The sequence below is a fragment of the Gorilla gorilla genome, chromosome 17 (assembly GCF_029281585.2).
Source record: "Gorilla gorilla gorilla isolate KB3781 chromosome 17, NHGRI_mGorGor1-v2.1_pri, whole genome shotgun sequence".
NCBI lineage: Eukaryota > Metazoa > Chordata > Mammalia > Primates > Hominidae > Gorilla > Gorilla gorilla.
The window spans coordinates 50,881,237-50,908,249 of NC_073241.2; the positions used below are offsets into that span (position 1 = coordinate 50,881,237).

General features: G+C 42.5%; 1 protein-coding gene across 5 annotated transcripts in view; it reads right to left on the reverse strand.

Annotated features, from left to right (window-relative positions):
* Positions 1 to 11,162: 11,162 nt before the first annotated feature.
* Positions 11,163 to 27,013, reverse strand: part of ABHD3 (abhydrolase domain containing 3, phospholipase) — a 64,481-nt gene continuing 48,630 nt past the window's right edge. For 3 of the 5 annotated variants that reach the window (XM_031003776.3, XM_055368628.2, XM_031003778.3), the window contains one exon: positions 21,266 to 22,127. In XM_031003776.3, the coding sequence (XP_030859636.1) occupies positions 21,955 to 22,127 (173 nt within the window). In that variant the 3' untranslated portion in view covers positions 21,266 to 21,954. Of the gene's footprint in view, positions 11,436 to 21,265; positions 22,128 to 23,776; positions 25,471 to 27,013 lie in introns of those variants that run through there. The other 2 variants (XM_031003777.3, XM_055368627.2) reach the window with 2 other exon arrangements.

Here is a 27,013-nt window from a genome sequence, read left to right on the forward strand (position 1 = left end):
GCTGTCTATTTAGTATATCAAAGTTTTAGTAGTTTCCTCCACATTCACGAAATTACCACAGTGAGAGCTAAGCATTTCTACTGGGCGGTTTCATTTTTAGATGATCAGGTTTTAAGTTTTTGAACTAAAATTTTTCTTTTTATGATGAATAAGGTTAAAAGAAAAGCCTTAGACAAATTAAATTTGGCAGAGTTTAATTGAGCAAAGGACAATTCACAAATCAGGTAGCCCCTGAACCATAATAGTCTCAGAGGCTTCAGCCCAGCTGCATAGTTGAAGATTTATGGACAGAAGGAAAGTGATGTATGGAAAATGGAAGTGAGATACAGCAACAGCCGGATTAGTTACAGTTCAGCGTTTGCCTTATTTGAATATGGTTTGAACAGTTCGCTGTCTTTGGTTGGCTGAAACTTAGTGATTGGCACAAGAGTAGGGTACTGTCTGTTTACACATCCAGTTAGGCTACAGTTCTATGTACTGAGAAACCTTTAAGCTGAACTTGAGATATGTAAAGAGACTTTAGGCTAAACTTAACAATATATATAGAATATATACCCTTCTACTTCACATGCACTGAATATGCATTTTATTGCTTTACTCTTCATTCTGTGGCACCTACCCACAGGGGAAGTAAGTTTGTTTTGGTATTTCGGAAACTAAAGTCCTTATGGGATGGGGTCTAGAATTGATTCTCCTTTCCTGAGTTTTACTCCACAGAGTCTTAGGTATCTGGTAAAAAGTTGTCTTCTAAATTAAGGGTCATTGCTTTATTGTCTAGCTGCTAATGTCTTACTTTTGTTTCTTTTGCTTTTTAATCAGTTCTTAATAGGATATAGTTTTATGTTTTCCAAGTTATAACTTGGAGTTAATGGTCACTAGATTATCAGTTATGAGCAGTGTTAAAATCTCCTATTAATGTGTAATGTACCTGTCAGTGCCTCCTTTATTAAGGGGTTCTTTGAGAATAAAGAGAAAAGACCTACTTTATTTGACAGCAAAACTGTTCTAATTGTTAATAAGGACTTTTAAAAATTGTTTTTAATTTGCTAAGCTCAGAAAAAATGTCTCTCAGTGCATCAGTTCTTTGTAAAGCTTACTACGAAGTATTTATATGCTAAGGAAAACAACTGAGGATGTGGGTGGCTTAAATCTGTATTTTCATCATGTATGTGAGTTTTTGTTTTGTTTTTTTAAGTAAAGAAATTTTCTGCAAAGATCGTTACCTTAAAAAAGTTTAGCCCAGGCGTGGTGGCTCACGCCTGTAATCCCAGCACTTTGAGAGGCCGAGGCAGGTGGATCACGAGGTCAGGAGTTCAAGACCAGCTTGGCCAAGAGGGTGAAACCCCGTTTCTACTAAAAATACAAAACTTAGCCAGGTGCAGTGACAGGCACCTGTAATCCCAGCTACTCATGAGGCCGAGGCAGGAGAATTGCTTGAACCCAGGAGGCGGAGGTTGCAGTGAGCCGAGATTGTGCCACTGCACTCCAGCCTGGGCCATGGAGTGAGACTACGTCTCAAAAAAAAAATTGAGAGAGATATATATATGTATTTATATATATATATGTATTTATACTAATATATAAATATATACTAGTAGATATATTAGTATACATGTAGAATGTACCTGTCATATATATTAGATATATAAATGTATATATTGGTATAAATAAATACTATATATATATATTTTTTAAGTATCTTACCTCATCAAGGAAATTCATATGCTTTTTGATTTTTCCACAGTTGATATTCTGTTTTTTTGTAAGTCATTGAAGTTATACAGTAATTAGCTTTTTTTCCCCCACAAATTATTGGCAGTGGTCACCCAGTTTTATTACAGGTTCTATGATCCAAAAAGGGATGTATGAAATTCATGATGATTAAGACAATTTTTTTTTTCTGTCTTTCGAGACGGAGTCTTGCTGTGTCACCCAGGCTGGAGTGCAGTGGTGCGATCTTGGCTCACTGCAACCTCTGCGTCCCGGGTTCAAGAGATTATTGTGCCTCCAGCCTCCAGAGTAGCTGGGATTATAAGCGTGCGCAACCACACCCAGCTAATTTTTTTGTATTTTTAGTAGAGACGGGGTTTCACTGTGTTAGGATGGTCTCGTTCTCCTGACCTCATGATCTGCACGAGGCCTCCCAATGTGCTGGGATTGCAGGCGTGAGCCACCGTGCGTCCCCGGCCTATACCTTTCATTAATTAATAAGCTGGGGGAATAAATAACTGGATTTCATTCTTTTCCATCTTCTGACCTGTTGGTGCTCCTATTGCTTGTATCCAAGTAGAAGGCAAAAGGCAAGAGACCCCTGTAATGCAGCAGGTGGAGAGATTTGTTGAAGGGGTCAAACAAAACCCTGCAAGAGTAGGAAATAAACAGTTGGCTCCTGTCCTCGTGGAGCTTATAGACAGAAGCAGATAACAAATAAAAATTGGAGCTTAGTGCCATGGTGCACACTTGTAGTCCCTGCTACTGGGGAGGCTAAGGCCAGAGGATCGCTATAGCCTGGGAATTTGAAGCTGTAGCGTGCTATGATTGCAAGCAGCCTGGGTAACCTAGTGAGACCTGGCTCTTAAATTTTAAAATTTAAATGAAAATGGCCACATAGCGTAAGAGATTTAAAATTACGTTTTGGCCTGGCATGGTGGCTCATGCCTGTGACCTCAGCACTTTGGGAGGCCGAGATGGGCGAATCACTTGAGGTCAGGAGTTCGAGACCAGCCTGGGTAACATGGTGAAACCCTGTCTACTGAAAATACAAAAATTAGCTTGGTGTGGTGGCGGGTGCCTGTAATCTCAGTTACACAGGAGGCTTAGGCAGGAGAATCACTTGAACCCTGGAGGCAGAGGTTGCAGTGAGCTGAGATCACACCACTGCACTCCAGCCTGAGTGACAGAGCGAGACTGTTTCAAAAAAAAAAAAAAAAAATTTGAGAGTTTTTGTGTCTAGGATGTTTGCAGTGTGAAGCCAGTCTAGTAGTAACAGTTTAAATGTAATAATAAATCACAGTGGGTACTAGATTGAGTTTATTCCACTAGAGGTTATTATTTCATTTCCATGTGAAAGGGCTAAAATTGTGTGAAGAAAAAGCTATTTGAACTGATTACTATCATTTGCTATAAAGGAAGCATTATAGTATGAATAGAAAACAGACTAGAGTTTAACATGCTTCTCTTGACCCCTCTTCACCACCCCCTAAAAGGCAAATGGGATCTTAGGACTGCAGCATTTTGTACACATCTGATATTTAATGAGATGTTACATATGAACTTTAGTTTTGTTGTTGTTGTTGTTGTTGTTTTGAGACAGAGTCTAGCTCTGTCGCCCAGGCTGGAGTGCAGTGGTGCAATCTCGGCTCACTGCAAGCTCCACCTCCCGGGTTCACGCCATTCTCCTGCCTCAGCCTCCCGAGTAGCTGGGACTACAGGCGCCCACCACTATGCCCGGCTAATGTTTTGTGTTTTTAGTAGAGACGGGGTTTCACTGTGTTAGCCAGGATGGTCTGAATCTCCTGACCTCGTGATTCACCCGCCTCGGCCTCCCAAAGCGCTGGGATTACAGGCGTGAGCCACCGCGCCCGGCCGAACATTAGTTTTTTAAAGAAATGTATTATGAATATAGATAGAAAACCCAAAGTGAAGGAATAGAAAATGAAATTTCAGTTTCTTTTAATCTATCATAATTATGTGAGCCTAACTTAGTATTTTGAAATAGATTAATGTAGTCAGCAAACAATTCATGTATTATCTGTAATAGATATCATATAACATTTAATAACATACAGTTCTTGTTCCTGAAGACCTAACCTAGAAAATACCTCCATAACAAGAAGAATCTGTGTCATAATAAACCAACAGCAGACATTTTCTAAAGGCATTAAAAGTATATCTGATACTGGCCTTTATTAATGTGAAATTCTTGTGGATCTGTGAAATAAAGAGGAGTACTTTCTTTTCCTTTTTTTTCTTTTTTTTTTGAGACAGTCTCACTCCTTCACCAAGGCTAGAGTACAGTGGTGCGATCTTGGCTCACTGCAGCCTCTGTGTCCCGGGTTCAAGCAATTCTCGTGCCTCAGCCTCCCGAGTAGCTGGGATTACAGGCATGCGCCACCACACCCAGCTAATCTTTGTATTTTTAGTAGAGGTGGGGTTTCACCATTTTGGCCAGGCTGGTCTCTAATGCCAGACCTCAAGCGATCTGCCTGCCTCAGGCTTCCAAAGTGCTGGGATTACAGGTGTGAGCCACTGCGCCCAGCCAATAGGAGTACTTTTGAAAAGGAAGATAAATTTTTTTTTTTTTTGAGACGGAGTCTTGCTCTGTCACCCAGGCTGGAGTGCAGTGGTGCAATCTCAGCTCACTGCAAGCTCCACCTCCCGGGTTCATGCCATTCTCCTGCCTCAGCCTCCCGAGTAGCTGGGACTACAGGCACCCACCACCACGCCCGGCTAATTTTTTGTAGTTTCAGTAGAGACGGGGTTTCACCGTGTTAGCCAGGATGGTCTCAATCTCCTGACCTCGTGATCTGTCTGCCTCAGCCTCCCAAAGTGCTGGGATTACAGGCGTGAGCCACCGCACCCGGCTGATAAACTTTGTAATGCTAAGTTCTTTCTGTGTGGGAACATAGTAGTGTTCTCTATCTGAACCAGCTTTTCTTCTCAGTGAAGTTTTAGGGTTTTGTTTACGTATTCCATGTATTTTGAGAAATGTTAATATACAGTGAGATTCAGTTTATGAAGAAAATAGTAATAATAGCAAGGCTGTAGATACCCAGTGCAGTCAATTCTTGGAATTTTCAGTAGTTGTGTAAAGTTGCTGTTAATACTAAACCACTACTTCTAGGGAAAATATAGGGTTAAGTTCCTGCAAGCCTCTAGTCACATTTTCATCAGCCAACCAATACATAACCTTGTTTTATGAGTGTTTCTGTTTAGAGACATATATAGTAGTATATGTAATACATATATACTACTGATTTGTTAATTCATGGCTAGCAGCACTAACTCATCCATGAACAAAGCTTATCTAACACTTATTTTCTCAAAAAGGCACATCATAGCCTTCTTGAATTTAGGAACACGACAGCACTAAACCTGGGGGCCATTTTAAATGTCTCAAAAAAAAAAAAAAGAACAGTTAAACAGGCTTGTTTAAAGTCTTTGCCATCCCACAACACACGCTGCCTATGCACAACTAGTGTTTTCCTCCTTCTGTGGCTTTGTGCTTGTCCTTCCTCTTCCTGTAACATCCTCACCTTCCCAAGTTCTCTGTGTTTGTCCTTAAGAATCCTGTATCATAGCTGAAAGACATTACAGACCATCTAGTCCTTGCCTTCTGTTTTCAAGTTGAGCAAACTGAAGCTGACAGAGGTGGAACTTATTTGCCCAAGGGCCACAATAAGCCACTGGTGTCTGGAGGATGCACGGGCTCTGTGCTTTTCCTACCTCCTAGGATGTATTCCCCGGTTGCCCTCCTTCACTCCCTGTCACAGTCACTGATGGCTTCCCTTTGTGTGGGTTTTCTCTGTGCTAAGCTGTCCTGTACTACTCAAATGCTATTCAGCATATATCCTTAAGTCTTGCTGTCTTGTTCAGTTTGTCTCCAGCCGATTTTAATATTTTTAGGGTAGAAATCTTTTCTTCTTTTCTTCCTTTTGTATTCTCCATTATGTGTCTCCCTCCCTCCCTTCCTTCCTCTTCCTCTCTTTTTTTTTTTTTTTTTAGACGGAGTCTCACTCTGTTGCCTAGGCTGGAGTGCAATGGCATGATCTCAGCTCACTGCAATCTCTGCCTCCCGGGTTCAAGCTGTTCTCCCATTTCAGCCTCCCTAGTAGCTGGGACTATAAGTGTGTGTCACATGCCCCGCTAATTTTGTACTTTTTTTTTTTTTCCGAGATGGAGTCTCACTCTGTTGCCCAGGCTGGAGTGCAGTGGTGTGATCTTGGCTCACTGCAAGCTCTGCCTCCCGGGTTCACACCATTCTCCTGCCTCAGCCTCCCGAGTAGCTGGGACTACAGGCACCTGTCACCATACCCGGCTAGTTTTTTGTATTTTTAGTAAAGATGGGGTTTCACCATGTTAGCCAGGATGGTCTCGATCTCCTGACCTCGTGATCCGCCCACCTTGGCCTCCCAAAGAGCTGGGATTACAGGTGTGAGCCACTGCGCCCGGCCAATTTTTGTACTTTTAGTAGAGACGAGGTTTCACCATCTTGGCCAGGCTGGTCTGGAACACCTGACCTTGCCCACCTTGGCCTCCCAAAGTACTGGGATTATAGGTGTGAGCCACCACGCCTGGCTCCATTATGGCTTCATACAAAGGTCAGTACAGACTGACCTTTGGGTAATTAAAGATAAAAGTTGATGGACTGGAAAATAAAACATGGCAATCATATTAAAACCACTATAATCATGACTATTTCCATCTTTCTATAGTGATGCTCAGGAAAATTAAGCAATTATATTTTTACCCGAGTGTACCCTAGAATTACCAGTGAGGAACACACCACACTGGGTCAGCCTGTCTTTAGGAGAGGAGGTAAGAAACCATCCAATATCTCTTGACTGAAATAGGGTTCCAATAAGCTACATGCTCTGGAAACAAAACCTCTCTATCAATTCTCGTTCCAAATCACTGCATATCTCATAATAATTGGCTCTTGTCCGCTGGCTGCAGGGGAGCACTAGGTCCTGGAGGAGGGAAACTGCAAGGCAGCTAAGGCCACGATTGTCCTGTGTTTACTATTAAACAGGCTTTACAGTGACAGAGCTGGCCATTTGAGGACAGACCTGACCCTGAGCCTTCCACTCTGGGGAACCTCTCGGGTAAGTTTGATGCATCTGGGGATGAAAATAAGCCATGGAATTCTAGAAGCTAAAATATATGGAAAGGCAACTGATGAAAACTTCCAAGACTAGAGCTTCGGTTTCCTTTGTCTTAATCCATGGTTGGTTGAATAGCCACTCAATGGCTACTTTTTTTTCCCCAGTAAGAGCCTTCTAAATCAGGGATGAGATTTTAATCCCAGCACTTTGGGAGGCTGAGGCAGGCGGATCACGAGGTCAGGAGATCGAGACCATCCTGGCTAACACAGTGAAACCCCATCTCTACTAAAAATACAAAAAATTATCCGGGCGTGGTGGCGGAAGCCTGTAGTCCCAGCTACTCGGGAGGCTGAGGCAGGAGAATGGCGTGAACCTGGGAGGCAGAGCTTGCAGTGAGCCGAGATCGTGCTACTGCACTCCAGCCTGGGCGACAGAGCAAGACTCCGTCTCAAAAAAGAAAGATTCAGGTTCCAGCAGGATGTTTCCAATTAAGAGTCACTTCCATGTCTGCTCCTAGTCACAGGCTGATGTATATTTCTGCACAATCTGAATCCGACTTCTATTCTGAAGTTTTAAGATTTGAGTCAGAGGGCTGGGCATGGTGGCTCACACTTGTAATCCCAGCACTTTGAGAGGCCGAGGCGGGCAGATCACCTGAGGTCAGAAATTCGAGATTAGTCTGGCCAACATGTTGAAACCTTGTCTTGACTAAAAATACAAAAATTAGCTGAGCGTGGTGGAACACACCTGTAATTCCAGGTACTCAGGAGGCTGAGGGAGGAGAATTGCTTGAACTTGGGAGGCGGAGGTTGCGGTGAGCTGAGATCATGCCACTGCACTACAGCCTGGGCAACAAGAGTGAAACTCCATCTCAATTAAAAAAAACAACAAAAAAAATGGGCACAGTGGCTCACGCCTGTAATCCCAGCACTTTGGGAGGCTGAGGCGGGTGGATCACGAGGTCAGGAGATCGAGACCATCCTGGCTAACACGGTGAAACCCCATCTCTACTAAAAATACAAAAACATTAGCTGGGCATGGTGGCAGGTGCCTGTAGTCCCAGCTACTTGGGAGGCTGAGGCAGGAGAATGGAGTGAACCTGGGAGGCAGAGCTTGCAGTGAGCCGAAATCGCGCCACTGCACTCCAGCCTGGGCGACAGAGCGAGACTCTGTCTCAAAAAAAAAAAAAAAAAAGATTTGAGTCAGAGGCCTAGCATTTGTTTTTATTGAGTACTTCCCCTTAACTGTGCACGATTAGAGCATTTGATAATTATTTTTTGTGCTTGCTAGAAAGATTACATCATCTGAGGGATTTGGCTAGCGTGCATCTAAATATATGGGTTGCTATAGCTTGGGTGTTTGTCCCCTTCAAATCTCATGTTGAAATTTTGTTTTTCTTTTCTTTTTTTTTTTTTTTTTTGAGACAGTCTCATTCTGTTGCCCAGGCTGGAGTGCAGTGGTGTGATCTTTGCTCACTGCAACCTCCGCCTCCTGGGTTGAAGTGATTCTCATGCCTCAGCCTCCCGAGTAGCTGGGATTACAGGTGTGCACCACCATGCCTGGCTAATTTCTGTATTTTTAGTAGAGACAGGGTTTTGCCATCTTGCCCAGGCTTGTCTTGAAAATCTGACCTCAGGTGATGCGCCTGTCTCTACCACCTAAAGTGCTGGGATTACAGGTGTGAGCCAATGCACTGGGCCAGGACGTTAATAGATTAAAGAAAACCAATCAACTATTTGGGGGGACTGTATTAGGATTCCGCAGAGAAACAGAACCGATTGGAGAGATACAGAAAGAAACTTATTGTAAGGAATTGGCTATGATTATGGAGGCTGAGACTAAGACAAGTCAGTAGCATAGTTCAGGGTGAGTCCCAGTGCCTGATAACCATGAGCACTGATGGTGTGAATTCCAGTGTAAGGGCAGAAAACCAATGTCTCAGCTCAGACAGGTGGAGAGAACAAATTCCTTTTTGTTTTGTTCAGGCTCTCAATGGGTTGGATGAGGCTCACCCACATTTGGAAGGGCAATCTTCTTTACTCAATCTGTTGATTCAAATGCTCATCCAGAAACACTCTCACAGACACACCCAGAAATAATGTTTAACCAAATATCTGGACACCCTGTGGCCTAGTCAAGTTTACACAATAAAACTAACCATCACAGAGCCCAATTCTTCACATCTTCTCTCCTGATCATCACCTCATTTGCATATCTACTCACCATTAGTCACTTTCACTTTTTTTTTTTTTTGAGACAGAATCTGACACTGTTACCTGGGCTGGAGTGCAGTGGTGCAATCTCGGCGCACTGCAACCTCTGCATTCCAGGTTCAAGCAATTCTCATGCCTCAGCCTCCTGAGTAGCTAGGATTACAGGCACCCACCATCATGCCCAACTAATTTTTTGAACTTTTAGTAGAGACGGGGTTTCACTATGTTGGCCAGGGTGGTCTCGAACTCCTGACCTCATGATTCACCTGCCTCAGCCTCCCAAAGTGCTGGGATTACAGGTGTGAGCCACTGTGCCCGGCCACTTTCACCTTTAACCTAGTTTTTCCCACCCACTAAACTGCAACTTTGCCTTTCTGCATGTATCTTCTATATTTACACTTTGTGTGTAACACTGACAATGTCTGTTTATGTGGATGTTTTGTTGGCATCCAACTTAGAAGAAGCAAATGTTCTATTAAGAACATATTGTAGTTTCAGTGAGAAGCATGTTTATTAGGCCAAGGTCTCCTTGGAGTTATAATTTTGAATTTATTATGGATTTATTTTTTGTGGATTATATTTCAGTAAGAAATAATGTGCTTGAGTTTCCTAATCATACTTAACAGGTTCTAGCCTTTATTAAATGTTCTCATAAAATGACACCTCTCAGGGAATATTTATGAAAATTTTAACCTATAAATTACCTTTATTTATTTATTTATTTTTTGAGATGGAGTTTTGCTCTTGTTGCCCAGGCTGGAGTGCAGTGGTGCGATCTCAGCCCACTGCAACGTCCACCTCCTAGGTTCAAGTGATTCTCCTCCCTCAGCCTCCCGAGTAGCTGGGATTACAGGCGCCTGCCACCATGCCCGGCTAATTTTTTGCATTTTTAGTAGAGACAGGGTTTCACCACTTTGGGCAGGCTGGTCTCGAACTCCTAGCCTCAGGTGATCCACCCTTCTCGGTCTCCCAAAGTGCTGAGATTACAGGCATGAGCCATCGCGTCTGGCTAAATTATCTTTCGTATAAGGGCAACACATTTCTTCCTCTTTCTATATTCCTGCCTGAGCCTATAAACTAGAATACAGCTCATAAAATATTGAGGGTAGAAGAGGGTTGACCATTTTGTTTCCCTCCCTCAGCAAGGGAGTCTGTGTTCTGCTGGCATTCCCTGGGGGCATCCGCCAAAAGGCAGGCCTGGAGGAACTCCACACTATATAGCTTTCTTTTCTGTGCGTGACCCACACTTGGGGTAAATGTGCTGTGTGCATTTAGCTCTGCCTATAAACTCATCCTGAGTTGTGCCTTGGGGGAAGGAGGGCATTTCACTTTATCTTCCAATCCAATCTATGTTTTAAATCTAGCTTTACCATTAATAAAGCAGATAATCTGCCCCCATCTGTTTTCTCAATTTAATTCCAAATCTGGAGATGGAGAGTGTAGTTAGTTGGTACTTTTGAAACCCCAAAACTTTACAATATATATACAGATAGGATCCAAAATGAATTTGATTGCTTATTGCTGATGCATATTTGTGACATACGTGCATACATTTTATCTGTCTATCCTTCCCTGCTTGTTTTTTTTAAATTTAATTATTTTTTTAGAGATGGAGTCTTATTCTGTCACATAGGCTGGAATGCAGTGGCATGATCATAGCTCATTGTAGTCTCAAACTCCTGGGCTTAAGCAATCCTCCATCTCAGCCTCCTGAGTGGCTAGAATTGCAGGTGCATGCCACCACACCCACCTGATTTTTTTTTTTTTTCTGTAAAGATGATGTCTCTATGTTGCCCAAGCTGGTCTCAAACCCCTGGGCTCAATCCGCTCACCTCAGCTTCCCAAAGTGCTGGGATTACAGGTGTGAGTCATCAAGCCTGGCCCTGTTTATTTTCTTACTCCATTTTAGGTCTTCCCTTACAATTAATAAAGTTTTCCAAATACTGTATTTTGCAGATTGCATCCCCAGCTTATTTTTTATTTATTTATTTATTTTTTTGAGACAGAGTCTCGCTCTGTTGCCCAGGCTGGAGAGTGCAGTGGCACGATCTTGGCTCACTACAAGCTCCACCTCCCAGGTTCACGCCATTCTCCTGACTCAGCCTCCTGAATAGCTGGGACTACAGGCACCCGCCACCACGCCCGGCTAATTTTTTATATTTTTAGTAGAGATGGGGTTTCACCATGTCAGCCAAGATGGTCTCGATCTCCTCACCTTGTGATCCACCCTCCTCGGTCTCCCAAAGTGCTGGGATTACAGGCCTGAGCCCACGCGCCCAGCCCCCAGCTTATCTTTTAACATGCTCCTCTGTCCCCTGAATGTCTCCTAAACTGGAGGTTTGATCTAGTTGGACTGATAACTCTTCAAGTTTAGTTTTTTTGTCTCCATCTGAAGGCTCTGGGAGAAAAAAAGAGAAAAAAATGTTTTTGTCAAGAATACTTCATACCTGGCATTCATACTGTTTATCATTTTTAATTTTTTTTTGGTTTTTCCTTTTGTCGACTATTTGACGCCCTCCATTACCATACTGTATTTCATTCTTGTGTTATTTACATTTTCTTTTCTTTTCTTTTTTGAGTCGGAGTTTCACTCTTGTTGCCCAGGCTGGAGTGCAATCGTGCGGTCTCGGCTCACCACAACCTCCTCATCCCGGGTTCAAGAGATTCTCCTGCCTCAGCCTCCTGAGTAGCTGGGATTACAGGCATGCACCACCATGCCTGGCTGATTTTATATTTTTAGTAGAGACGGGGTTTCTCCATGTTGGTCAGGCTGGTCTCGAACTCCCAACCTCAAATGATCCGCCCGCCTCGGCCTCCCAAAGTGCTGAGATTACAGGCGTGAACCACCGCACCAGGCTAAATTTTCTTATACAGTGTAACATATTGATGAAAGAGGGGATTCCTGGAGCCAGACTCTGAATTTGAGTACTGGCTCTGCCCTTCAATTCTTTGAGTGACCTTGGACAGGCTATCTAAATTTTCTGTGCCTCGTTTTCCTCATCCATCAAACATGAAAGGTGCATTGGGTGGATTGAAATAATAAATACATGTAAAGTGATTTGAATAGTATTTGGCATAAAGTTTAAGATCAGTAGATGTTAGTTACTATTATGAATTATTATTATCAGTTGGGGTTTTGTTTGATTTTAGAGACAGTGTCTCCCTGTCGCCCAGACTGGAGTGCATTGGCATGATCAGAGCTCACTGCAGGAGCTGGGTATGGTGGCTCACGAGTCTAATCCCAGAACTTTGGGAGGCTAAGGTGGGAAGATGGCTTGAGCTCAGGAGTTTGAGACCATCCTGGGCAACATGGTGAGACCCCCATCTCTAAAAAAAAAACCCTAAAATTAGCTAGGCATGGTGGCCTGTGCCGGTAGTCCCAGGTATTCAGGAGGCTGAGGTGGGAGGATCAATTGAGCCTGGGAGGTCGAGGCTGCAGCAGTGAGCTGAGATGGCGCTACTGCACTCCAGCCTGGGTAACAGGACAAGACCCTGTCTCCAAAACAAACAAATGAACAAACAAACAAAAATAGCTCACTGCAGCCTTAAACTCCTGAGCTCAAGAATCCCCCTGCCCCAGCTTCACAAATAGCTAGGATGACAGGCATGAATCACTGCACTTGGCCCATATTTGCCTGTTTTTGAAGAGTAGTATACTACTTTTGTTTTTAACACTTTGAGTATTTTTACTTTCATTTAATAACATACAGACTGAATTCATGGTGGGTGCTATGATCAGAATGTTTGTGTTTCCCCAAAATTTATATGTTGAAATTATCACCCCCAAAGTGATGGTATGGCTAGGCGTGGTGGCTCATGCCTGTAATCTCAACACTTTGGGAGGCCGAGGTGGGAGGATGGATTGATACCAGGAATTTGAGACCAGCTTGGGCAACATAGTAAGACCCCCGTCTCTACAGCAAATACAAAAAAGAAAAAAAGGAATAAAAAAGTAATAAAAGTAAAAAACAACAACAAAGTGATGGTATTAAGAGGCGAGGGGAGAGAAATGGGGAATGACTACTAATGGTTATTGAGCTTTTCGGAGGATAATAAAAATGTTCTAAAATTGTGGAGATGATTGCATAGCTCTGTGATGAAACTAAAAACCATTGGATTCTACATTTAAATGAGTTAATTATATGATACAGGTATTGTATATCAGCAAAAAAATTGGCATCCTAGCTACTTAGGAGGCCAAGGCAGGAAAATTGCTTGAGTCCAGGAGTGCAAAACTTTAGTGCTTGATGATTGTATCTGTGAATAGCTACTGAACTTCAGCACAGGCAACATAGCAAGACCCCATCTCTAAAAAATAAACAATTTTTAGCCGGGTGTGGTGTCGCGAGCCTGTAATCCCAGCTACTCAGGAGGCTGAGGCAGAATTGCTTGAACCCAGGAGGCGGAGGTTGCAGTGAGCCGAGATCATGCCATGGCACTCCAGCCTGGGCGACAGAGCAAGACTCTGTCTCAAAAAAAACAAAAACAAAAACAAAACAACAAATTTTTTTTAATTGGAAAATGCAATTCAAAGAAAAGAAAGAGAGCCTTTGGGAGGTGATTAGATCATGAGGGCAGAACCAGAGTGACATTAATGTCCTTATAAAAGAGGCTGGATGGAGGGAGTTCTTAGAACTGTGAGACCTTTATGTCTGCTGTGTAAAGCCACTCCATTTATGGTATTCTGCTACAGTAGCCTGAAGGGACTAAGACAGTGGGCCTCTCCCTCTCAAAGTATGAGGTTTTTGTTGTTTTTTTTGCTAAAGCTGGAGACAAGGTGTGCATAGAGAAGGTGTCACCTGTTACTTACCTTCTGTAGGATAAAAATCCTGGTGTGAGAAGTTAGGGAAAAGAGAAAATGGGGTCAAATTTAGCGCTCCTGCTTTTGTTGAACGTGTCAGTTATTTGAACCATTCACTCAATTTTCTTATCTTTTTATGCAGAGTAACTTTTGTTTATTACTTAATTAGATTAATACTGCCTTAGTCTGTTTTCTGCTCCTAATAACAAATATCTGAGATTGGGTCATTTATAAGAAAAGAAATTTATTTCTTACAGTTATGGAAGCTGAGAAGTTAAAAGTCAAGAGCTACATTTGGTGAGAGCTGTCTTATGGTGGGGACTCTGAAGAGTCCCGAGGCAGTGCGGGGTATCAGATGGCCAGGAGGCCGAGCATGCTAGCTCTGGTCTCTTTTTTCTGATAAAGCTACCCAGTACCCTCCCATGATAACCCATTAATCCATTAATCCATGAATAGATTAATCCATACATAAGCGCTAAGCCCTCATGAGCCAATCACCTCTTAAAGGCCCTACCTCTCAAAATTGCCACGTGGAGGATTAAATTTCAACATGTGCTTTGAAGGGCACATTCAAACCATAGCAGATACCATTTATCTTTCCAGAAGCTTAAACAACAACAACAACAACAACAAAAAGAACTAAAAAAATGAGAGTATAAATATAACTATTTTAGATTAACTATTCCCATACCTTTTCTTTGCCTCTCATTTTCTGGTATTTCTTAATGTTTTCACTTCTTTTGTTTGACAGGCACACACCACCACACCTGGCTACTTTTTGTATTTTTAGTAGAGATGGGGTTTCACCATGTTGGCCAGGCTGGTCTCGAACTCCTGACCTTGTGATCCACCCGCCTCGGCCTCCCAAAGTGCTGGGATTACAGATGTGAGGCACTGCGCCCGGCCATCAACTTCTTATATTTTAATAGTACTCAATAGTTCAAGCATTTTTATGTTACCTTTCTAATCCTCATACAAACTCTAAAATTGATATTACTATCTGCATTTTATAGATGAAGAAACTGAGGTCTAGCAAGGGTAAATGATTTGCCTCAGGTCAAATGGCAGATCAGCAGCAGAGCTAAGAACCAAATTCAAGTGCTCTGAATTCAAGTCCAAATTTCTTACCCAAGAAAAGAACTTACAAATACTAGGATCAATGATTAATGATTATAAAGAGCTCTAGGTATATATATAGACTATTAGGCATTTTTTGTGTGTAAAAATCTATTTCTAAATATGTATCATGAAAATATATATACTAGTTTATTCTACATCATGTTTCTCCAAGCATTACTTCAACTCTAAGAAAACCTGGAAGTTTCAAATGTCATATTGGAACACTTCTGTATAGCATTAGGAAAAATAAACTATATTCAGGGACCGGGAGTTAAGTACAGAGCTTGGAAAAATAGAGGCCTGAAATCCTTGCATCTGCCCATAGGTAAAGTAAAATAGATAAACAGTATATTTAAAATTTACAGATACTAATTAGTGGGTTAACAATTTCAAGCAGAGAATAATGCTCTTCCCCCCGCCCCCACTGCCCCCAAAGATGGAGTATCACTCTTATGCCCAGGATGGAGTGCAGTGGCATGATCTCAGCTCACTGCAACCTCTGCTCCCCAGGTTCAAGTGATTCTCCTGCCTTAGCCTCCTGAGTAACTGGGATTACAGGCATGCGCCACCATGCCCGGCTAATTTTTCTATTTTTAGTAGAGACGGGGTTTCACTATGTTGGCCAGGCTGGTCTCGAACTCCTGACCTCAGGCAACCCACCCGCCTCAGCCTCCCAAAGTGCTGGGATTACAGGCGTGAGTCACCACGTCCTGCTGAATAATGCTCTTTTGGGATCATTCAGATCTGTTAATGTATTGCTAGCTTGTCTACCAATATCCAGCTGGTATTTAGTTCTTGGTAATATGATCAACAAACCTGAAGTATAGATAGAATAGATATGATTATTGTACTGTTTGCAAGATTTGGGTACCAGTATCTAACTCTAGGGGGAAGATAACTATTTATAGAAGGCACAAATAGACAAATTGTCGAGTTATAAATTAATACTGAGTCACAGTCTTAACAGTGACAAGAAGTCTTTCTTATTTGATCCAAGTAATTATTTTTATTTAGAAGATGTTCAGGGTCAGGCACGGTGGCTCTCGCCTGTAATCCCAACACTTTGGGAGGCCAAGGCAGGAGGGTCACGGGAGGCCAGGTTTGAGAACAGCCTGGCCAACATTGTGAAACCCCATCTCTACTAAAAATACAAAAATTGGCCAGGTATGGAGGTGCATGTCTGTAGTTCTAGCTACTTGGGAGACTGAGGCACGAGAATAGCTTGAACCTGGGAGGTGGAGGGTGCAGTGAGCCAAGACTGCGCCACTGCACTCCAGCCTGGGCGACACAGCAAGACTCCGTCTCAAAAAAAAAAAAAAAGTGAGAGTCAAAATACTGTCTTTTAAGTGAGGCCTCGAGTTAAAATAGCACATTTCTTAGGTATTCTTTATCACCTGACCTTGCAAATTGTCCTCATCAACTCCAAATTAAGTTCTAAAATGTTGAGTGCTTACCTTGTGACCGACCAGTGCTATATTAGGTTCAGAGTAACTGAGATTTTAAAAATTACCATGTTGATTCTGAAGTCTGCAGGGGAAACAGAATGCTTTAACAGATGCTGTGCTTCAGAGACAGGTTGCAAAAATCCCTCCTCTCCCCACTCCTGATTTGCAAGTCCTACCTTCCCATCAGTGTCGGGGCCTAACATTCAAGTATTATTATTATTATTAACAAATAATTATTAAGAATTTTGAATGAGCCAGACACTATAGTGGCCCCAGGGGAAAAAAAGGAGAGCAAAAAAGACATGTTTCCTATCCTCACTGTGCTTATAGTCTGCTGGAGAAAGCAGGTAAATAAAGAAGCTATCAGTAAGTGTGATAACTGCTAGAGAATAGTGATTTCCTTAACTTCTAGTAACTTCTAGAATCCCAGTGTTTTTCAAACTGCAGGTTGCAACCCATTGGTATGTCTCAAAAAATACATTTTTACAGTAATTTTTATTTATTTATTTATTTACAGAGTCTCACTCCCTTACCCAGGCTGGAGTGCAGTGGTGCGATCTCTGCTCACTGCAACCTCCACCTCCCTCCAGGGTTCAAGCGATTCTCGTGCCTCAGCCTCCCAAGTGGCTGGAATTAGAGGTGTGTGCCACCATGCCCAGCTAGTTTTTGTATTTTTAGTAGAGACAGGTTTCCCCATGTTGGCTAGTTGATCTCGAACTCCTGACCTTAGGTGATCCCCCGGCCTTGGCCTCCCAGAGTGCTGGGATTACAGGCGTGAGCCACCACGCCCGGCCTCACTTTCATTTTAAAAATAAAAACGGGCTGGTTGCAATGGCTCATGCCTGTAATCCCAGCACTCTGGGAGGCTGAGGTGGGCAGACCACCTGAGGTCAGGAGTTTGAGACCAGCTGTGCAACATGGTGAAACCCTGTCTCTACTAAAAATACAAAAATTAGCCTGGTCTGTTGGCGGGTGCCTGTAATCCCAGCTACTCGGGAGGCTGAGGCAGGAGAATCACTGCAACCCGGGAGGTGGAGGTTGCAGTGAGCTGAGATTGCACACTGCACTCCAGCCTGTGCAACAGAGTGAGACAGTGTCTTAAAAAGAAAAACAAAACAAAACAGTGATGTTCAAGTAAAAAAATAGACCAGACTAGAATAGGATGGGCTAGAAAATATGAGAATGTATTGCACATAATACGAGTATTGTTCTATAAAATGTGTGTTTATTGGCCGGGAGTGGTGGCTCACGCCTGTAATCCCAGCACTTTGAGAGGCCAAGGTGGGCGGATTGTAAGGTCAGGAGTTCGAGACCAGCCTGGCCAACATGGTGAAACCCCCAGCTCTACTAAAAATACAAAAAATTAGCCGAGTGTGGAGGCGCATGACTGTAATCCCAGCTACTCAGGAGGCTGAGGCAGGAAAATCGCTTGAACTCAGGAGACGGAGGTTGCAGTGAGCCGAGATCTCGCCATTGCACTCCAGCCTAGGCGACAGAGCAAGACCCTGTCTCAGTCGGGGTAGGGGGGGGGCGGGGGAGTGTGTTTATTTATTGGGTTCAAAGTGTAAAAAATGTTTGAGGCTTCTCCCCCACCCACCCCCGGCGAAAAAAAAGAAAAGAGAAAACTGTATCTATTTTCATCCCTAGTGCTGAATACAATGCTCTATATAGAGAAGGCTTGGAATAAATGTTCGATAATGACAATAAACAGAAACATGAGAGGGAAACTAGAAAAAAATTCCATGATATGCTCAAAATGAACTTTTCAAAATAAGCACCAGCTCACAAAGTTGTATTTTCATGTTTATACCACTATTACTCAGCTAATTTTGACTAAGGACCTACTGTGTTTTAGGCAATATGCTAGTTGCTTGGGATGTAAGAAATAATTAAAACACAGCCTTTCTTTCTCAGAGCTTGCTAGTGTGTGAAGAAACAGCTGGGGAGAATAATCTATCCTTGATATACAAGAATCAGTACTTGAAAATATTCATCTCATTATAAATAACAAGTACATAATTACATGCATGCAGAGTTGTATTTTATTTTTGTTTTACACTAGTGGTTATCTTTAAATCTTTAAACATTACAGTGCTAGTTCATATTTTGGTCTTGGTAGAATATCATGGTTAAAACTTATAATTCAGATTCACTAGGATGTTTATAATAAATAAAACATACAATAAGTGTTGGTGAGGATGTGGAGAAATTAGAACCCATGTACATTGCTGGTTGGAATGTAAAATGGTACAGCTGCTTTGGGAAAGCCTGGTAGTTCCTCAAAAAGTGTAGAATTACCATATGACCAGGTATATACCCAAGAGAAATTAAAAATATGCCCACACAAAAACTACACAAATGTTCATTGCAGCATTATTCATAATAGCAAAAAGAAATAACCTAAATATCCATCAACTGATGAACAAAATTTGATCTCTATCTGCACAGTAGAATACAATGCATCCATAAAAGGAACATCAGGCTGGGCGCCGTGGCTCACACCTGTAATCCCAGCACTTTGGGAGGTTAAGGCGGGCAGATCACAAAGTCAAGAGATCGAGACCATCCTGGCCAACATGGTGAAACCCCGTCTCTACTAAATATACAAAAATTTGCCGGGCGTTGGGGCGTGTGCCTGTAGTCCCAGCTACTTGGGAGGCTGAGGCAGGAGAATGGCTTGAACCAAGGAGGCGGAGGTTGCAGTGAGCCGAGATTGTGCCACTGCACTCCAGCCTGGGTGACAGGGCGAGACTCCGTTTCAAAAAAAAAAAAAAAAAAAAAGGAACATCAAGAACTGGTACATGCCACATATGGATGAACCTTTAAAACATTATGCTAAGTGAAAGAAGCCAGTCACAAAATAGCATACATTGTTTTACTCCATATACATAAAACAGCCCAGAACAGGCAAATCTATAGACACAGAGATTAGCAGTCGTCTAGGGCTGAGGGATTAGTGACTTCTAAAGGGGTAGAGGGTCTTTTTTTCAGGGTGATGAAATGTTCTAAAGTTAGATTATGGTGATGGCTGCACAACTCTGTGAACAAACACCACTGAATTATGCCCTTTAATTTTTTTTAAGAGATGGGGCCTTGCTGTGTTGCTCAGGCTGGAGTGCGGCAGATGTTTAAAGGTGTGATCATAGCTCACTGCAGCCTCGAACTCCTGGGCTCAAGTGATCTTCCTTTCTCAGTCTCCCGAGTAGCGAGTAGCAGGGACCACAGGTGCATGCTCACTGCTGTAGCTCCAAATTGTGTACTTTAAATGGGTGAATTTTATTATATGTGAATTACATCTCAATAAGGAAGTTAAGGTCGGGTGTAGTGGCTCACACCTGTAATCCCAGCACTTTGGGAGGCCGAGGCGGGCGGATCACGAAGTCAGGAGTTCAAGACCAGCCTGGCCAACAAGGTGAAACCCTGTCTCTATTAAAAATACAAAAATTAGCCAGGTGTGGTGGTAGGCGCCTGTAATCCCAGCTACTCCAGAGGCTGAGGCAGGAGAACTGCCGGAACCCAGGAAACGAAAGTTGCAGCGAGCCGAGATCGCGCCACTGCACTCCAGCCTGGGTGACAAGAGTGAGACTCCATCTCATAAAAAGAAAAGAAGTTAAAAAGTATGATTCGGGGCCGGGCGCGGTGGCTCACCCCTGTAATCTCAGCACTTTGGGAGGCCGAGGCGGGCGGATCACGAGGTCAGGAGATTGAGACCATCCTGGCTAACACGGTGAAACCCCGTCTCTACTAAAAATACAAAAAATTAGCCAGGCGAGGAGGCGGGCGCCTGTAGTCCCAGCTACTCGGGAGGCTGAGGCATGAGAATGGCTGAACCCCGAGGGGCGGAGCCTGCAGTGAGCCGAGATCGCGCCACTGCACTCCAACCTGGGCGACAGCGAGACTCCGTCTCAAAAAAAAAAAAAAGATTCAGGCCAGCCAGCATCCACGGCAGGATCAGCCCCCTCATCCATACAGACTGAATGTAATTATTATGATTGAATCAGAATATATTTTGTACAGACAAAAAAGCACTGGTATTATTGCTATCATCTTAGATACAGTATTGAGGGAGTCTACAAGAACATCATCAGGAGTTCTCCAAATGGTGGCATTTTTAGTAAATAATTTTATGTTAATATATATTTTTTGTACATGGTTCTCTCAACGTGTTACCTGAGGAAAAAAATATGTATTTTATAAACAGGCTGAAGTAACGAGGAAGGAAAAGATGTTGAATAATGTGAAAATTATTATTATAGGCTGGCTAGCCCAATAACCATTGCCAATCCCCTTTCCCTTGCCTGCCTTCACTATGATTGATAAAGTATGTAACTGACAAATTACTTGCTTTCCCAGTCTCTCACTCCACCTGGGTGGCCATGTGACAGGGGTCTGGCTAACGGATGTAAGTGCAAGTCTTCTGGGAAAGCTTTCACTTTCCTAAAAGGGGAGATGTGTCTGGCTCCACTCTTCCCTTTTCATTCTTTGAACACAAATGTGTCATCTGGAACTGCAGCAGCCACCCTGTGTTTAGGAGATAACTAGCCACCGTGATAAGGATGGAATAGAAACAGCCTGGGTCTTTGATGACATTGGTAAGCCTCTGCACCAGCTCTGGCCTGCCCACCAGGAGAATTCTTATAATACAAGTTAATGAGATATAATTTTTCCTTAAGGCACTGTTAGGTTTCCTGCAGCTGAAAGTATTCTTAATTGGTACAAGTGGTGTGAGCTCAATATTCTGGAAACAGTAAAGCAAAACAGTATTAATGTTTCTTACTAATGCATTAATAAAATTATCATAAACTACTTTCTAGGGATTACTTTCTGGGCCCTTATAGCAGACAAAAACTCACAAAGGACCAATTTAAAATGGTAGAATTTATTTTAATATAATGATATATATGTGTCCACATATACTATTTTAAAAATAAGCATGTAAATTATAATCATTATAAAACATAAGTTAGTCCTAATTTAATCTTATCAGAGTAAAAGAGCACATATAGAAGTCAGTCTAACATTGTTGCGCTTGTCTTTTAAAGTTAGATACATAAAAGATTTAGCACGTTGTATTTTATCTTATTTCAGTTTTCATGTCATCATCAACTATAAATACCCTTAGGAATGTACCACCTTATAACTTACATTCAAATAGCCAATATTTCTTAGTAGTTATTAAAGTACCATTAAATCACCTAAAACAAATAATCTAAAAAAATACTAGTTTAAATTAAAACCCTGAGGAATTAAAATTTTTTTTACACAATAGTTTTGGTTAAGTGCAATTTCATGTACATACTACTTTGTTTAAGGATGTACTTGGTAAGGCATAGTAAGAATAAAATCTACGTAAGTAACAATCTAATACTATATTTAATTTGTTGCTACAAAGTTGTTTTGTTTCTCTAAAAAGTAGTTTTTGCATATCATTCTGGACCTCTTCACCCATCTGCTGGCTTATTTGCTTTACATACAATAGTTAAAATTTGTGCACTAAGCTGAGCTGCCTTCACAATTGTGGTTCAGACAAAATGCACCCAAAGAACTACATGTTAAGAGAGTTCATGTCCATGCTCAACCATGGCTTGCACAAATTGCTTGAAGACACGATCCATGTAAGTGGACTGTCTTGGCCAGATTCCCTCCAGAAAACCAATATGGCCTCCATAAGAAGTAAGGACCAAAGCAACATTAGGATTTTGCTTAGCAGTTTCTATTGGAATAGCTTCAGACCAAAAAAAAACGTGGCAATAAGAGAGAAGAAGGAGAGAGAAAAATATAATCATTATGTTTTTGTCAGGAAAAGCATATACCTTTATCATGTCTAATAAACAGAAATCAAAACACCATTATATAAATATATGTAATGAGCATAGTTAAATGGAATGAGTCTGACTACCTTATATCAACTATCTATATTCTTACAACAGTTCATATATATGGTCATGTCTGCACAATCATTTTGGGAAGAATCAATCCAAGATTGTTCTTCATAACACAAAAGTATACATCAAGTCTTACTTTGAGAAATTAAAGTAAGACAATTCAAGGAATGGTGAATCCTCATAATAGGCTATAAAATTCCCACTGAGGTGTTACAGCAGGGGAAAAAACTAAGCTTAGCATCTTTGTGAGAGTTAGAAATTCATTAGGTATTATTTTGATTAACTTTACATGATGTGGCTGGGCATGGTGGCTCATGCTTGTAATCCTAGCACTTTGGGAGGCCAAAGTGAGAGGATCACTTGAGCTCAGGAGTTCGAGACCAGCCTGGGCAACATAGTGAGACCCCATCTTGAAAGAAAGAAAAGAAAGGACAGGAAGAAGAAAGAAAGGAAGACAAGAAGAAAGCAAAGAAAAATAAAGAAGGAAAGAAAAAGACAAAAAGAAGAAAAAGAAAAAGAGAGAGAAAGAAAGAGAAAGAAAACAAAGGAAAGAGAGAAAGAACAAAGAAAGAGAGAGGCCAGGTGTGGTGGCTCATGCCTGTAATCCCAGCACTTTGGGAAGCTGAGGCAGGTGGATCATGAGGTCAAGAGATCGAGACCATCCTGGCCAACATGGTGAAACCCCGTCTCTACTAAAAATACAAAAATTAGATGGGCGTGGTGGCACGTGCCTGTAGTCCCAGCTACTTGGGAGGCTGAGGCAGGAGAATCGCTTGAACCCAGGAGGCGGAGATTGCAGTGAGCCGAGATCGCACCTTTGTACTCTAGCCTGGCAACAGAGCAAGACTCCATCTAAAAAAAAGAAAGAGCTCACGCCTGTCATCCCAGCACTTTGGGAGGCTGAGGCGGGTGGATCACCAGGTTAGGAGATCAAGACCATCCTGGCCAACGTGGTGAAACCCCATCTCTACTAAAAATACAAAAATTGGCTGGGCGTGGTGGCGCAGGCCTGTAATTCCAGCTCCTGGGGAGGCTGAGGCAGGAGAATTGCTTGAACCCGGGAGGCAGAGGCTGCAGTGAGCCAAGATCATGCCACTGCACTCCAGCCTGGGCGACAGAGCAAGACTCCATCTCAAAAAAAAAAAAAAAAAAAAAAAAAAGGAAAGAGCTGGGCGTGGTGGCTCACGCCTGTAATCCCAGTGCTTTGGGAGGCAGAGGCAGGTGGATCGTGAGGTCAGCAGTTCGAGAACAGCCTGGCCAACATGGTGAAACCCCGTCTCTACTAAAAATACAAAAAATAGCCAGGCATGGTGGTGCACGCCTGTAATCCCAGCTACTTGGGAGGCCAAGGCTGCAGTGAGCTATCGCACCACTGCACTCCAGCCTGGTGACAGAGCTAATTTTTGTATTTTTAGTAGAGACGGGGTTTCACCATGTTGGCCAGGCTGGTCTAGAACTCCTGACCTCAAGTGATTTGCCTGCCTCAGCCTCCCAAAGCGCTGGGATTACAGGCGTAAGCCACCTGTCTGGCCTGAGTATAAACTTTAAAAGATATGAATTAAAGTTTTTTTTTTCTCCCATGCTTAGAGGTCAGTGAAAATGTTTTGATATAAGGTCTCTAATGGATCAAAACCTGGCATGAGAAGTGTTTTGATTTCAGATACTGCCAAATCTTATCTCCCTAATTAAGATAACATGGTTGAGGCCAGTGTGGTGGCTCATGCTTGTAATCTTAGCACTTTGGGGGGATCTCTTGAGGCTAGGAGTTTGAGACTAGCCTGGGCAGCATAGCAAGACTGACTTTGTCTTTACAAAAAATGTTAAAAAAAAAAAAAAAAAAAAAAAAAAGCCTTGTGTGGGGTGGCATGCACTTGTAGTCCTAGCTGAGGCTGAGGTGGGAGGACAGCTTGAGCCCAGGAGTTTAAGGCTGCAGTAAACTTTTTTTTTTTTTTTTTTGAGATGGAATTTCACTGTTGTTGCCCAGGCTGGAGTGCAATGGTGTGATCTCGGCTGGCTTACTGCAACCTCCGTCTCCGGGGTTCAAGCAATTCTCCTGCCTCAGCCTCCTGAGTAGCTGGGATTACAGGTGTGTGCCACCACGGCCGGCTAATTTTGTATTTTTTTTTTCAGTAGAGATGGGGTTTCACCATGTTGGTCAGGCTGGTCTTGAACTCCTGACTTCAGGTGATCCACCCACCTCGGCCTCCCAAACTGCTGGGATTACAGGCATGAGCCACTTCGCTCGGCCTGACTGCAGTAAACTATGGTAGTGTCACTGGACTCCAGTCTGGGCAACAGAGTGAGATCCTGTCTCCAAATATATATATATAATGTGATTGATGCAATAATTACAACTTCACAACTTGGGCTGAGTTTTAGGGGCAAATGAGCTAATTAAAGGTAACAGCTTCTCTACCTCACCCCCTTGTAAGAAGAAAAAGGAAGCTAAAATTCACTGTAAGAGAACTGGGGCCCTTCCACAAATTGACTGTTTAGACAGTGCTCTAAATCTGACTCTTCATAACACTCTAAAGAATAAACCGATAGCCCTAAAGCAAGGCTCAACAAGCTAAGTTCTTATCAAAAAGTGGTCCTGAGTTCATGTCCTTAGCTAGCCACGTCCGTCCCAAGAAAGAACACCTAAAAGTGAACATCTATCTTGGGATCAGGTGTGGGAACTTAAGGGGGAATGGCTGATACTATTTTTGCTTTTCCTTTTTCACCAAACACTTAGAGTGTTTCATTTGCCTCTAAAGTAATTATCAAGAGTCTAAACTTCACACTCTGGATACATTCAGAAATTTCTAACAGAGAGTTACAGTCATATCAGAAGAACAAAAGGCTGGGCCACATTTGAGGCATGCGAAAGTTGCTGCCTGCCTGTTCTCTCAGACTGCAGACAATTGTCCACTATTTCATTGCGGCAAGACTATTTTAAAGGCTTGGGAAAGAATAGAAAATAATGAGTTCAAACTTCACCCAAGTGGGTAAGGTTAAAATGTTGGGAATTTTTTATTGGTAAAAAGGTCAGTGAAATATAAAAACGGGTAGAGAAATACTGGACTTCCTTAATCCAATGAAAATATGCTAAAACAATCACCATGTAAGTCAACTGATATTAAAGTTCAGAGTTTCATTTTCTAAATTGTGGTCAAGGCCGTAAGTTTCAGCTTCTAAGATTACCTGTGATTAAACATAAATCACACAATAAAATAGGATCTCCTAGAGAAATGATAGGTAATTTAAAAATATATATATATATACACACACTGGGGATTTTCTGAAAATTTCACAACATATGTGTTATGTTTATAGTCAGAATCATTTTTTAAATGAAGTATTTGGGGAAAATGGTTTTAATGCATTGAGGGGAAAGAGAGAAAAAGTTTTTTTTCTTTTTTTTCAAGATAGAGTCTCACTCTGTCACCCAGGCTGGAGTGCAGTGGCGCGATCTTGGCTCACTGCAACCTCCGCCTCCTGGTTCAAGCGATTCTCCTGCCTCAGCCTCCCAAGTAGCTGGGATTACAGGCACGTGCCACCATGCCCAGCTAATTTTTGTATTTTTAATAGAGGTGGAATTTCATTGTGTGGGCCAGGCTGCTCCTTATCTTTGTTATCAAATTTCATATTTCTTGACTTAAGAAAGCAGGAAAGCTGGCGGGGTGTGGTGGCTCATGCCTATAATGCCAGCAGTCTGGGAGGCTGAGGCAGGCGGATCGCCTGAGGTCAGGAGTTCGAGAGCAGCCTGGCCAACATGGTGAAACCCTATCTCTACTAAAAATACAAAAATTAGCCAGGCATGGTGGCGGGCACCTGTAATCCCAGCTACTTGGGAAGCTGAGGCAGGAGAATTGCTTGAACTCGGGAGGCGTGAGCCGAGATCATGCCTTTGCACTCCAGCCTGGGTGACAGAGTGAGACTCCATCTCAAAAAAACAAAAAAACAAACAAAAAAAAGGAAAGCAGTAAAGTTTAGGCTGGGCGTGGTGGCTCACGCCTGTAATCCCAACACTTTGGGGGAACCAGGCAGGCGAATTACCTGAGGTCAGGAGTTTGAGACCAGCCTGGCCAATATGGTGAAACCCCATCTCTACAAAAATACAAAAATTAGCCAGGCATGATGGCGGGTGCCTGTAATCCCAGCTACTTGGGAGGCTGAGGAGGGAGAATCGCTTGAACCCGGGAGGCAGAGGTTGCAGTGAGCCGAGATCGTGCCTTTGCACTCCAGCCTGGGCGACAGAGCAAAAAAGAAAGCAGGAAAGTTTATTTTTGAATAATTTTCTTTTTTTTAAGAGACAGGGTCTCACTCTGCTGTTCAGGCTGGAGTGTAGTGGCATGATCATAGCTCATTGCAGCCTCAAACTTCTGGGCTCAAGTGATTCTCCCACCTCAGCCTCCCAAGTATCTGGGACTACAGGCACACACCACCATGCCCAGCTAATTAATTTTCTTTTATACAGTATTCCAGGGAAAAGGAAAGAATGTTTCTCTTTAAATATGACCTTCTAGTCCAAATATGCTTCACTAATTGAGATATTCAAAGCCACTGTGTTTATAAAGTCTCAAGTTCTCTTCCAGCTTAAAAGGGAAGAAAAACTTCAAATTCTTCTTTATAGGAATCTCAGGAAGAAGAGGCAAGTGATAACAATATTCTCCTGAGGCAAAAGGACTGTAATATAATCTGTCCAAAGAACAGTGTATTTGGTAAGAAGGAAAGGTTATAAAAA